The sequence below is a fragment of the Muscardinus avellanarius genome (assembly GCF_963383645.1).
Source record: "Muscardinus avellanarius genome assembly, chromosome: 1".
NCBI lineage: Eukaryota > Metazoa > Chordata > Mammalia > Rodentia > Gliridae > Muscardinus > Muscardinus avellanarius.
The window spans coordinates 150,337,336-150,352,376 of record NC_137786.1 but is presented as its reverse complement, the minus strand read 5'-3'; the positions used below and the strand labels follow the sequence as shown (position 1 = coordinate 150,352,376).

The 15,041-nt window shown below is 34.9% G+C and overlaps 1 protein-coding gene across 2 annotated transcripts in view; it reads left to right on the top strand.

Annotated features, from left to right (window-relative positions):
- The window catches only part of DYNC2H1 (dynein cytoplasmic 2 heavy chain 1), a gene marked incomplete at both ends in the record, with an annotated part of 293,921 nt that overhangs the window by 55,932 nt on the left and 222,948 nt on the right, over positions 1-15,041 (top strand). For both annotated transcript variants that reach the window (XM_080694845.1, XM_080694844.1), the window contains 3 exons: positions 8,164-8,314; positions 11,932-12,137; positions 14,601-14,783. In XM_080694845.1, coding sequence (XP_080550971.1) covers positions 8,164-8,314; positions 11,932-12,137; positions 14,601-14,783 — 540 coding nt within the window. The remainder of the gene's footprint in view (positions 1-8,163; positions 8,315-11,931; positions 12,138-14,600; positions 14,784-15,041) is intronic.

Below are 15,041 nucleotides of genomic sequence, written 5' to 3'. Positions count from 1 at the left end.
TCAAAAAGTATGTTTGGATCTGCTTAAATGCTTAACCATATACCCCAATTTAAGTAGTAGATGAGTTTGTTTCACCTAATATTAGGGTAGATATTTGCCTGGTAAAGAGTTACTAACTGGCTATCTATTCCATAAAATGGCCATTATATATTTATAGGACTTTTTAAGTTAAAACAAGATAGCAGTTTAGCTTGCTATGATGCTGGTGTGTGTGTGTGTGTGTGTGTGTGTGTGTGTGTGTGTGTGTGTATAAATAACTGAGTTAATCTAATCTGATAAATGGAGGCATCTGATAAGCTCATCTGAAGGCTGAAAGGTATGTATCACAAAAATTCTGTTCAATAGAATTTGGTGTGTAGGTGTAATGATTTTATATAATGGTTGTCATATGATTAGTTTAAAAGAGGATATTGATTTATCTTATTTAAAACTGTATCAAGCTATTTTTATATAAGTTTTGTAAGGCTAGTTTTAATTTTTAAATTTTTTTCTTAATTTTTTTATTTAAAAATAATCTGTAATGGTCACCACAATACAATAAAATAATTCAAATACCATCATTGCTCTGATTGCTTAATTTTGTAACTTTAATTTGCTGTCATTTTGTAGATTTGCCAGTCTCTCTGTATATTTGTACCAAGTTCTATGTTTTGAAAAAGAGGCATATGATATTTCAGAATAAATTTTTCACTAGCTCTTTGTAAGTCAAACAGTAAGCTATAGAAAAATAATTTCCTGAAAGATTTTTTATATGTTAACAATACTTATCATTATCTCAGAATATGCTTGTATGTAATTAAAGATTTTTATATATTAACAATACGTATCGTTATCTCAGAATTTTAAAATTCCTGTATGTATTTGTAGCCTCTCTTTTGTATTTGTTGCAGGATTAACTTCACCAGATACTTTTCCCCTATGTTAATAGTTTATGAGCTGCGTATGCTCTGTTTTCTTACATTTTATTGGTGCGTTATAGTCTCATTTCATAGTGCAGTCCACAGCGATAGTAGCACACATGCACAGAGCACTTGGTGAGCTTTCTCCTGGCTCCCTACCCACGCACCTTCCTCCCCCATCTAGTGTGTTAAGATTGGCATTGATGTTCTCACATGTATACATAATGTCGGTGGAAGTGTTCCCTTGATTAATTCCCCCTCTCTCCCTTTCACTCTCCCCAAGACCACCTTTCTGGCTCCACTGAAGTTTTCCCTCCATTATCTAAAGTACCTTGATCCAGATGACTCTCTAGCTTCCACATATGAGAGAAAACATATGATCTCTTCATTTAACATAATGTTCTCCATGTCCATCCATTTTTCTGAAAATGACATAATTGTGTTCTTCTTTATTGATGAATAGACTTCTATTGTGTGTATATCCCATTTTGTAATCCATTTATTTGTTGATGGATACCTAGGTTGGTTCTATAATTAACTATGAATTGTGCTGTTATAAACATGGATATACATGTATTATTATAACATTATGATTTCAGTCCTTTTGGAAAGATACCCAAGAGTGGTTTAGATGGATCATATGGGTCCATTTCCAGCTTTCTTTTCTTTTCTTTCCCTTTCTTTCATCTATTTTTTTTTCTGTATTGGAATTAAACCCAGGGACATTCTACCTCAGAGCTACATCCCCAGCCAATTTTATTTTTATTTTGAAACAGGGTCCCACTAAGCTGAGGAGGACTTCACTAAGTAGCTGAGTCTGGCTGTAAACCTATGATTCTCCTGTCTCAGCCTCCCAAGTACTGGGATTACAAGTGTGAACCTTACACTCAGCTTATTCCTAGTTTTCTGAAGAATTTCCACATTGATCTTCAGAGTAGCTGGACTAATTAGCACCTATCAGCAGTGTACATATGTTCTTATTTTCTCCCATCCTTGCTAGCATTTATTGTTGTTTTCCTTCTTTTTTTTTTTTAATTTACACTTCAACCAACAGTGTATATGTGTTCATATTTACACACATCCAGACCAGCATTTACCATTATTTGTGTGTATATATATGTATTTTTTTATTTATTTATTTATTTTTTGGTGGTACTGGGGTTCCTGGAAACCCTTCTACTCCAGGCTACACTCCCAGACCTATTTTATACTTTTTTAAATTTGGAAACAGGGTGTCAAGCCAGCGCAGCTGGCTTTGAACCTGCACGATCCTCCTGTCTCTGCCTCCCAAGTGCGGGGATTATAAGTGTACACCACCACGCCCGGCATTATTTGTATTCTTTTTTTTTTTAATTTTATTTTATTGGTGCACTGTATTCATACATCATAGTGGGATACAAACTTTTGTAGACATACATGCACACATCGCCCAGTCAGCCCCCACCCGATCCCCACCCCATTCTCTCCCCATCCCTCCTTCCCATGCTTGGCTTAGTGGTTGACATCTAGTATTATAGCAATTTATGCAAAATTAAAAATGATAATCTCACATAACAGTTTCATTTGTCTGATACCAAGTGTTTGATGATTTAAAGATAGCATTTCAATATTTCTTTTTGCTTTCTTTCTTACTAGAGCATATTTTTTTCTGTTTTTTTTTAGGTGAAACTATCATATATTTATATATTTATTTTTCAGAAAAAAATCTATCCTAATATGGAATATGAATTCTAGATACCCAAAACGATCTTGAAAAAGAACAAAGCTAGCAGATATATATTTTCTGATTTCAAACCATATAAAGCTACAATAATTGAAACAGTGTAGTACTGTTCTAAAGGCAGATATATAGACCATTGGAGTTAAATAAAAGCCTAGAGCTAAATTCTTCCCTATATTGTCAAGTTATTTTTGACAAGGTTTCCACGAACATTTGGTGGTGGAAATAATAATCTTTTAACTAAATATTGTTGAAAAATAATAATTACATGGAAAAGAATAAAATTGGACCTTTACCTAATCCCATATACAAGTATTAACTCAAAATAGATAAAAGACCTAAATATAAATCTTAAGACTATAAACTTTTAGGAGAAAATCTGGGTCATAAAACCTCACAACATTGAAATTGGCAGTGATTTCTTGGATATGATTTCAATGGCACAGGCAACAGAAGAATATACAAACTCCCTAAAAAATAAAAGAAAATATTGTATATCCAAAGACAATGTAAACAGAGTTAAAAGTTACTAATAGAATTGGATAAAATATTTCCAAATGCTATATCTGAAGGTATATTAATATTCCAACTAGAAATCCTAAAAATTAACAACAATAAAGGCAAACAATACAACTTAGAGATAGGTAAAAGACTAACATAAATAATGAATCTCCACAGATAACCAATCTTAGTTGTCTGTTGGATGGAAACTCTTGTTTCTCTGGTTCTGGTGAGTGTTACCTATTTCTTCTTTGTAGTTAATCTCTTTGAGTATTTTCTCTAGCGCTGGTTTTGAAGACATAAATTCCTTCAGTTTCTGTTTGTCATGGAAGCTTCTTATTTCTCCATCTAATTTGATAGAAAGTTTTGCTGGATAGGAAATTTTTGGCTGGAAGTTGTTTTCTTTCAGAGTTTGGAATATGTTACTCCAAGCCCTTCTGGCTCTCATGACTTGATTTGGGAAGTCTGGAGTGATTCTAATTGGTTTGCCTCTGAATGTCAGTTGGCCCTTTGTTTTTGTTGCCGTTAAGATTCTCTGCTTGGCTTCCACATTGGTCATTTTGACAATTATGTGGCGTGGGGATCCTCTTCTCGGATCCTGTCTAAAGGGAGTTCTATAAGTTTCCTGGATCTGTGTATCGACCTCTTGCTCTATATTTGGAAAATTTTCTGCTATTACTTCCTTGAAGAGATTGTTGATCCCTTTGGTATCACTTTCTTTTCCCTCCTCTATTCCAATTATTCTTAGGTTAGCTCTCTTAAAATGGGCCCATATTTCTTCAATGTCAGATTCCTGCTGTTGGATATCTTTTTCTAGATTAGAAACTATGCATTCATTTTTGGATTGCTCATCTTCTAAGAGCGAGATTCTGTTCTCCATGTGGTCTAATCGGTTGTTTGTGCTTTGAATTGAGGCCTTTACTTCATTAATTGCATCCTTTATCTCTTTTTGGCTCTCTCTGAGTTCTTTTCGAAGCACCTCTATTATTTCTACAGTTATTTTCCTGATTTGATCTTCTAGAAATCTCTGATTTTCTGTTTTATCAGGTTCTGATGTTGTGGGGTTGTGCACATTCATTACTCCCGTGTTATTCCTCTTTCCCATGATTTCGGAGGTTTGTGCCTTCTCTGGGTTCTTCCCTTGGGTCACTATGGCTTCACTTAAGGTGCTCTGGATCTCGAGTCTGTATTATCTCAGACCCCACTACTCCTTTACTGGGTTGTATCACAGAGTCTCCGACCCAGGGAGTCGATAGAGGCTGCTTTAAACTATGGGGGGTGCCAGGTTGCACGTTCTCCTATGGTGTGATATCTCTGCCACCACCACTCCCTCACTGGGTCAAGTCCCAGGAGGCCCAATACTGCGATTTCTCCTCTGTGGCCCGCAATTTGACTCACTGTTCTTGAGTACGCAGATGTAGCTGTACTGGACTCGGCGAATTCACTGCTGCTGCCGCCGCCGGTGGCAATATGGCGCCTCTGCCACGCCCTCAGCCATGAGGCTGGCGTATTTTTTCTTCTCTGGTTTTGATTTCCACTCTGAATCCCTGCAGCGTGTGCTGAGCTCAGCCACTGGGAGCTTTAAATGCTGTCTGCGCCGAAAGATCCCGCCTGGCTGTTCCGCAGCGGCTCACCTGGCTTGCTGTAGCCGTCCGTTGAGTTCGCCGCTGCCACCGGCAGTATGGCGCTGCTGCCGCGTCCTCGGGCTCGTGTGTCTCCTCTGTGGCCCTGAGCTCTGTTCTCAGTCCGCTTTCTCTCTGGAGCCTGGTGGGTTTTTTTGTTTTTCTGGTGATGGTGTTTTCTGGCTATGAAAGGCGCTCTTTTTGTGGTAATGGAGATTGGTTGTTAGCGGGACTCTTAAGCCCCGCTTTTCTCGGTCGCCATCTTCCCGGAAGTCGTTGTTTTCCTTCTTGATGATTGCATTCTAATTGGGGTTAGACAAAATCTCATTGTAGATTTAATTTGCATCTCCCTCTTTACTCATGATGTTGAACAGTTTTTCATGTATTTATTGGTTATTTGTACTTTTTCTCTTGAGAAGTGTCTGTTTAGTTAAATTGTCCATTTTCTGATTGAGTTATTCGTTTTTTAATTTTAAGTCTTTTAACTAGTTTGCATATTCTAGATTTTAGTCCTCTATCAGAGGAATAGCTGACAAAGATCTTTTCCCATTCTGTCAGCATTTTTTTAGACTCTGAATGGTGTCCTTTGATAAACAAAATTTTTTATCATTATTAATCATTATTAATATTAATATTTAATCATTATTAATATTAATAAGTGCCACCTCACTTATTAATTCTTTCTTTAATTTCCTGAGCTTTGGTGATCTTACTGAGATAGTTTCTACCAGTGCCTATCTTGGAATGTTGGATCTATGCCCATCTCTGGTAACTTCAAAGTCTCTGGTCTAATTTCCAGGTCTTCAATCTATCTTGAGTTGACTCGTATGCAGTGTGAGAAGTAGAGATTTATTTCCATTTTTCTACAAATGAATAACCAACTTTACAACACTATTTGTTAAAAAGGCTATTTTTTTCTCCAACATATGTTTTTGGCACCTTTGTCAAAAATAAATTGGCTATAAGTATATGGCTTTGTTTTTGTATCTTTTCTGTTCTGCTGGTTTCTGTGTTTGTTTTTATGCCAACAAAAGGCTAGTTTTTAAATGTGTATCAGTTAACTTGCTTTATTGGACTATTATACGAAGCTTCTTAAGCCATGTTATTATTTCAAGTATTATATGAAGATACCTATTTTTATTTTAAAATTATAACTTTGAAAATTCCTGTTTTATAAATGAATAATAATATAATAATTTAATTTTCCCAAACTTCTATGTAAGAAGTAATTTTATTTTAGGCAGCAGCTTATATTTTCTTAAAAAATTAAATGAAATATTTACCACAGTAAATTTGCTAATGATTTTAAGATGCCTGTTTTGCTCTATAGTAATACCTGTACATGGCTATTAGATTGAAAGGTTAAGATATCTTAATTTAAGAAAATTTAAATTTTATTATCATAGGTTTATAAGTTCACTGAGAGATTATTTTTAAATTCTAGATTTCTTTTTATTAAAAGGATACTTTATTAGTGATGTAATTTTGTTCTGTTTTATGGCTGAGTAAAATTCTATTGTGTACATATCCCATAGTTTTGTAATCCATTCATTTGTTGATGGATATCTTGAATAGTTCTATAGTTTGGCAATTGTGAATTGTGCGTCATGAACATAAATAGGTATATATGCATTCGTTTGGTAGTTTGATTTCTATTCTTTGGGGTAGATACTCAGAAATGGTATTGCTGGATGATATAGTAGGTTTGTTCTCATTTTTCTGAGAATCCTCCATACTGTTTTTCACCGTGGTTGCACTAATTTGCCATCCCACCAACAATGTATTAGAGTTCCCACTTCTTCACATCCTTGCCAGCATTTGTTGTTGTTTGTGTTTGAATGATTGCTATTCTAATTGGAGTTAGGTGAAATCTCAGGGTAGTTTTGATTTACATCTCTCTGATTGCTAATAATATTGAACATCTTTTCATACATTTATTGGCCATTTGAATTCCTTCTCTTAGAAAGTATATATTTAGTTCACTTGCCCTTTTTTGTTGGTTTGTTTTCTTAGCAGTGAGTTTCTTGAGTTCTCTGTATTCTAGATATTAGTCCTCTATTGGAGGAATAGTTGGCAAGAATTTTCTCCTATTCTGTTGGCTCTTTGTTGAGGTTCTCGATAATTTCCTTTACAGTATAGAAGCTCTTCAGTTTAATGCAGTAACACATACTGATCTGCCTTTTAGTTTCTTGTGCCTTTGGAATCTTTTTTTTTAATTTTATTTTTTTATTGGTGCACTGTATTCATACATCATAGTGGGATACAAACTTTTGTAGACATACATGCACACATCACCCAGTCAGCCCCCACCTGATCCCCACCCTATTCTCTCCCCATCCCTCCCTCCCATGCTTGGCTTAGTGGTTGACATCTAGTATTATAGCAATTTATCCAAAATTAAAAATGATAATCTCACATAACAGTTTCATTTGTCTGATACCAAGCTTTTGATGACTTAAAGATAACATTTCAATATTTCTTTTTACTTTCTTTCTTACCAGATAATATTTTTTTTCAATTTTTTTAGGTGAAACTATCATATATTTATATATTTATTTTTCAGAAAAAAAATCTATCCTAATATGGAATATGGACTCTAGATACCCACAACGATCTTGAAAAAGAACAAAGCTAGAAGATATATATTTTCTGATTTCAAACCATATAAAGCTACAATAATTGAAACAGTGTAGTACTGTTCTAAAGGCAGATATATAAACCATTGGAGTTAAATAAAAGCCTAGAGCTAAATTCTTCCCTATATTGTCAAGTTATTTTTGACAAGGTGGAATCTTGTTGAGAAAGTTTTTATTTGTGCCTGTGTGTTTCAGTGTTGGACTATTCTGCTAAGTGAGATTAGTCAGTCACAAAAAGTGAGAAATTGAATGGTCTTCATAATATGTGGAAACTAGGGAGAGAAAAGGTCAGAGGAAGAACATTAGATGAAGGAGGAGAAAGATGATGAGAAAATAAGGAGGCCTAACTATGGGTTAGGGGGAGAGGGAAATTCCCTATGTACATGATGTACATTCACAGGCTTATCAAAGTCAATCACTAAACCAAACATGAGGAGGAGGGAGGGGAGGGAAAGAGTTGGGGAAAATCGAGTGGGGAAGAGCTAATTGAGTGATGTGTGCACGTATGCCTCTAACATCTTGTACTCCATTAGGATATATGACTGCAATGTACCAATAAAATGTAAAAAAAAACTAAATTAAAACAGTACTTTGTACTTTTGATATCTTTGTATCACAGTGATTGAAAATAAGGCATTTAGAAGGAGACTCAGGGATGAAAAGTAAAACTGTAAATTATACCAAGTTTACCATTAGGATTTAGAGAAAGGTGCTTTTCCTTAAATTTACCAAGTATTTTTCTGTAAATTAATCTTTTAAAAATATGTTTCATCTCTATTCAATAGATATTATGTTTGGCAGAGCAGATTAAATTCACTGAAGACATAGAGAATGCTATCAAAGACCACAGTCTTCATCAGATTGAAACACAACTGATGAATAAACTAGAGTACTATACCAACACTGATACAAGTTCTGAGGATCCAGGGAATACCGGTATGGAAAAATGTTGCATTTTCTTTTTGTTTTGGGGTTATTTGAATTTTTTTAAGGGTCTGTCTTAACCCATATATTAACTGTGTATCTGTCCTTCCCTCCTTCTCCCTTCCTGTTTTTTGGTGAATAGTCTATTAATTGCAATATTTGTATACTTTACTTTATATATTGTACTTAAATCAGTAATTTCATACTTTAAATGTAATAAAGAAACCTTACCTCATATAGGTTTCTTTAAACTCCCCTTCTTATGTGCATCTTATCTGAGTATCACATTTACATGTGCTAAAAACTCATGTCTTTATCTTTTAATATTTTCTTCTCACCCTCAAACACATTTTTAAAGATTTAAGAAGAAAAGAATAATTTAATATATATGTTTACCATTTTTGTTGCCCTTACTTCAATCCTGATAATCCAGATTTTCTTCAGTGTCATTTTCCTCTGTCTAAAGAACTTTCTTTAGTATATTTTTAGCATAGGTTTGCTGCCTATTACTTCACATAGATGTCCTACATCTGAGAATATCTTTATTTCACCTTTAGTTTTTTTTTTTTTTTTTTTTTTTTTTTTGGTGGTACTGGGGTTCCTGGAAACTAAACTCTTCAACCTCCAGGCTACACTCCCAGACATATTTTTATACTTTTTTTTTTTTTTTAATTTGGAAACAGGGTCTCTTAAACCAGCGCACCTTGCTCTGAACCCGTGCGATCCTCCTGTCTCCGCCTCCCAACCCAAGCGCGGGGATTATAAGCCTGCGCCACCACGCCCGGCCCAGACCTATTTTTTTAATAATTTTATTTGGAAACAAAGTCTCTTAAGCCAGCAAGGCTGACTAAATTGCTGAGAGCTTCATTCAGTAGCTGAGGCTGGCTTCAAACCTGTGCAATTCTCCTGTCTCAGCCTCCCAAGCGCTGGGATTACAAAGGTGCTCCACCATGCTCAGCTTCTCTTTAAGTTTAATGAAGTTTCTTCTGTTATTTCCACATCAATGTTGAGCCCATCTAATGATTTTTAAAATTGTGTTTCTGTACAGCTGGGCGTGGTGGCACATGTGTGTAATCCCCACACTTGGAAGGCTGAGACAGGAGGATCTCATAGGTTCGAAGGCAGCCTCAGCTACTTAGTGACGCTCTCAGCAACTTAGTGAGACCCTGTTTCCAGATAAAGTATAAAATAGATCTGGGAGTATAGCCAAGAGGTATAAAGCCCTTGGGCTCCACCCCCAGTACCACACACACACACAAATTGTGTTTCTGTACATTCCAGTTCTAAAATTTCCTTGTAGTTTTTCATGTTTTCTTATTTTTGAAATTATCTTTCCATTCCTTTATTTTTGAATGTTCACTTATTTATTTCTTGGAGCCTTTTTATAATAGTGCTTTAAAAAGCCTTTCAAAGATAATTCCAACATCTGTGTCACCTCGGTACTAATATCTGTTAGTTGTCTTTTTTTAAAGGAAGATTCAAGTTTTTTTTGGTTCTTTGCATGTTAAAAATTTTTGGATTATATCCAGAACATTTGAAAAATTGTACTATGAGAGTTTGTGTTTTGGTTAAATCCTATTATATTTTGTTTTAGCAACTATTGGGCTGGGTTCTTTGGGTTGTGGTTCCCAAGTCAGTTTCTGTTTAGATATCTTTGCATTACTATTTGAATCTGTCCCACAAGTGGTCCACATAGTAGCCTGTTCTCAGAGTCTTTGGTTTATTATTAAAATAACTATTCTTTATTATATATTTATTGGCCATTTGAATTTCTTTTTTGTGAAGTATCTATTTAGTTTACTTGCCCATTTTTTGATTGGGTTATTTATTTTCTTAGCAGTGAGTTTCTTGAGTTCTCTATATATTCTAGATATTAGTCCTCTAATGAAGGAATAGTTGGCAAGAATTTTCTCCCATTCTGTTGGCTCTCTGTTGAGGTTCTTGATAGTTTCCTTTGCAAGTATAGAAGCTCTTCAGTTTAATGCAATCCCATGTATTGATCCACCTTTTAGTTTTGGTGCCTTTGGGGTCTTGTTGAGAAAGTTTTTACCTGTGCCTCTCTGTTGAATTGTTAGACCCATGCCCTTTCAAGGAGTTGCAAGATCTCTGGTCTGATTTCTAAGTCTTTGATTTGTCTTGAATTGACTGTTATGCAGGGCAAGAAAGTGGGATTTATTCCCATTTTTATGCATATGGTTAACCAGTTTTGCCAATACCATTTGTTGAAGAAGCTTTTTTTTCCAGTGTATGCTTTTGACTCCTTTGTCAAAAATCAATTGGCTATAAGTGTGTGGATTGGTTTTTGAATCCTCTGTTCTGCTCCATTGGTCTGTGTATCTGTTTTTTTTTTTTGTGCCAGTACCATGCTGTTTTTTATTACTATGGATTTGTAGTATAGTTTGAAGTCAAATATTATTATCCTCCTACATGGTTCTTATTGCTGAGAACAATTTTGGCTATTCTGGGATAGTTGTTGTTCCAAATGAATTTAAGGACTGATTTTTCTGTGACTATGAGGAATCTAATGGGTACTGCATTGAATCTGTAGATCACTTTTGGAAGAATGGCCATTTTGATGATATTATTTTGCCTATCCAAGAATGTGGAAAATCTTTCCATTTTATAAGGCCTGCTTTTATTTTTTCAATGTTTTATACTTAGGTGTAGCTTGAGGGTGAGCCCAGGAGTTGATAAACACATTTATGGGATAATTTTTAGAATATCCTTTATTTTGTTTCCAGTATTTCCTGGTCCCCTTCCAGTTTTTTTTTTCTCCCTTTGGGCAGAAAGTTGAACTTTCTTTTTGTGACTGTATCCATGTACTGGGTCAGTTAATGGGAGAACAACAAAGAGAAAGCAATTGGGATTTGCTCTACTATCTTGGCATCATTGTTCCTCTGATTTACAAGAGTGATTTCCTTTTATAACGAGTTTTAGACACATTAGAGTACTAGTTACCAGACTGTAGATACCAGGAGGCCCTTCTTGCTTCTGATGTGTGAGCTGGTGGCCTTCTGGATCTCTCTGTTTCTATTAATCTGACAGGACTGGTGATATCAAAGGAGGAAAAAAAAGAAAAGAACACTAGAACACTGACCACTTGTTTGGTGGCATCTCTATTTTTGGCCTTCTTCTCTAATATGCCTGCTGCTCTTTACTTTTCAGTCCTGAATATCAGTTCAATTCATGTTTTCCAGGATTTTTACCAATATTTAGTGGGAAAAACCATATGGATTATACTCACTTCTTGAATATGGAATCAAGCTCCTTTCTTAAATATTTGTTGCTGTCTTTTCATTTTTTAATTGGGTACATTATAATCTTATATCATATTGGAGTACAGAGTATAAGGAAAGTACATGCATACAACTCTTGTTACTCTCCTCACCAGGGCCCCCACTCTTACCCTTACCCTGTCTTATAAAATTTTGATGCCTTAATTTTCAGGTTTTATCTTTTCTTGCTGATTTTTTTTGGCTTGTACAATTTATATTACTGTAGTACTTACTATTCAAATGTATCATGAAATTATCATTTAAAGCCATTCAGAAATCATCTGTATACTTAATCATAAAATTCATAAGTCACAAGCTAAAATTTTTTTTTCTGTCCTGTTTATTCATGTTCAGAGTCAGGCATTCTGGAGCTTAAACTTAAAGCACTAATTCTTGACATTATTCATAATATTGATGTGGTGAAGCAGTTAAACCAGGTTCAAGTTCATACAACTGAAGACTGGGCTTGGAAGAAACAAGTTAGATTCTATATGAAAAGTGATCACACATGTTATGTTCAAATGGTGGATTCTGAACTTCAGTATACCTATGAGTATCAGGTATGACTTGTGGCAGAAGTGTTCTATTTTTCCAGTAAGAACTTTTAAAATAAAATTTGTTATAGGAAACAAGAATTTTTTCCTGTTTACATAGTAACTTTTAAATATTTTTTCATATTGCTATCTTTATCATCAGAATTTAAAAAGTATCATATAAAATCACTCAATTTACAAAAAAGTTGAAATATCACCAGTGTTGTTATTGAATTCTTTAAAATGTACCTTTTCATTGAGTTTCATTTCTATAGAATTTGAATGCATCTTTAGTTCAAGGACAACTGTATGTAGGGACCTCAGCAGAAGCAGTTTAGTTTGTGCCTCCTTATATAAAGCCAAAATTAGTGTGATTATTAATATGCTAGATATTTTCAGTTTGTATCATAGAAGAATTTTTTAATAAGAATTTCAGTTTGTAAGGTAATTTTTAAATAAATTAGTTCACATAATTTCGTCTCAGAGTTTCCAGCTTCCTAGCTTTTTTCTCTTAAAGAATCAATCATCAGAATATATTGTTAAAGTATGTGTATTTTAGGAGAGCTGCCAGTTTCCTCTTTCAAAAGAAAATGTATTTTGAGGCTCAAATTTGTATACCTCAATTGGAAAAACCATATAAACAGCAGCTGGAATTAGAATCTGTTTCTCCATAGTTTAGTAGATGTTTTTAAAATTATTTGATAGCCGGGCGTGGTAGCGCACACTTGTAATGCCTGCACTTGGGAGGTGGAGACAGGAGGATCCTGCAGGTTCGAAGCCAGAAGGGCTTAAGAGACCCTGTTTCCAAATAAAAAGTATAAAATAGATCTGGGAGTGTAGCCTGGAGGTAGAAGGGTTTCCAGGAACCCCAGTACCACCAATAAATGAATACATACATACATACATACATACATACATACATACATAAATAAATTAAATAAATAATTTGATAAATTAAAATTAGTTTCAACTGGGTGTGGTGGCACATGCTTGTAATCCTGGTGCTTGGGAGGCTGAGACAGAAGGATTGCACGAGTTCAAAGCCAACCTCAGCTACTTAGTGAGGCTTTCAGCAACTTAGTGAGACCCTGTTTCCAAATAAAATACAAAAAAAGTCTGGGAGTATAGCCCGGATGTAGGAAGCCTCTGGGTTACACCCCTAGTACCACCAAAAAAAAAAAAAAAAAAAAAATTAGTTTCAAACTGGCTGCAGGGGTATATGCTTGTATTCCCAGTACTTGAGAGGCTGAGACAGGACAATCTCAGGTGTGAGGTCAGCCTTAGAAACTTAGCAAAACCAGTCAGGCTTGGTGGTATACATGCTTGTAATCCCAGCATTTTGGAGGCGGAGACAGGAGGATCGCGGCTTGTGGACAACCTCAGCTACTTAGTGAGGCTCTTTGCAATTCAGTGAGACCCTGTTTCAAAATGAAGAATAAAAATTGGGCTGGGGGTGTAGCTCAGAGGTAAAATGTCCCTGGGTTCCATCCCCAGTACCACACAATAAAAATAAAAATAAAAGAAAGAAAATTAGCAAAACCCTAAGCAACTTAGTGGGATCTTCATCAACTTAGTGAGATCCTGTTTCAAAATTTAAAAAGAAATTAATCTGAAGATGTAGTTCAGATGCAGACTGCTCCTTTGTTCAGTTCCTAGTACAAAAAAGAATGTTAGTCCATAAGCAATTTTTAAAAATAATTATACTTTTAGATCTCCAAAGTAGTTCAGAGATAAGATTCAGGAGATAATTTGCATGAATTTTAAAATATAAAATGAAATTATTGTACAATCACTTTTGGATTTATTTGTTTTAGAAGTATGTATTTTTTTTTTTTTACCATTGTCAACAACTTGAGAGATCACTGGGAATTTTAACAATATAGGAATTGAAAATAGAATGAAATACATAATATGTGGAAACAACAAAGTTTAATCTTTATACTTTAAAAAGTTTCTTTTCTGCCGGGCGTGGTGGTGCACACTTGTAATCCCCACACTTGGGAGGTGGAGACAGGAGGATCGCGCAGGTTCGAGGCCAGCCGTGCTAGCTTAAGAGACCCTGTTTCCAAAAATAAAAAAGTATAAAATGGGTCTGGGAGTGTAGCCCAGAGGTAGAAGGGCTTCCAGGAACCCCAGTACCACCAAAAAAAAAAAAAAGTTTCTTTTCTAAGAAAAATTTTAGATGTTGTAGTATGTTATAAATTTCAATTCGTTTTTTGTGTTAAAAATTGTTTTTGTGGTACTAGTGATTGAGCCCAGGGCATTCTACCTCCGAGTTACACCTAGCCCTATTTTATTTTAATTTTGAAATAGAGTCTCAGTAGGTTGATGAGAGTCTCACTACTTGCTGAGGCTGTACTAGAACCTGTGATCCTCTTTCTTAATCTCCCAAGTAATGGTATTATAGGCATGTACCACCACAATTAGCTTGTGTTTTTAACTTTTTAAATGTGTTCATGGATACACTGACATTGTGTTTCTCTTGTGTAGGGTAATGCTCCCAAGCTGGTTTACACACCATTGACAGATAAGTGCTATTTAACTCTCACTCAAGCCATGAAGATGGGACTTGGAGGAAATCCTTATGGACCAGCTGGAACTGGAAAAACTGAATCTGTAAAGGCTTTAGGTGGACTTCTTGGAAGACAAGTTTTAGTTTTTAATTGTGATGAGGTAGAATCAATAATTATCAAAATAGATAATTTGTTAAACATGTTTGGATTATTTTTCATGTACTTATATATGGAATACTCTATTTTAAAATTACTCTACTTTTAAATTACTTGAAGACAAAATTTGTCTTAAATTGAAAAGTAAAACGTAGAGAGGCTGTACATAGTCCTAAAATTTTTGCCTGGAGAATTACTGTGAGGAAATAATTTTTAATGCATAATGAAAAGTAGTTTTAGTAGGGACAATACTGAATGCAAT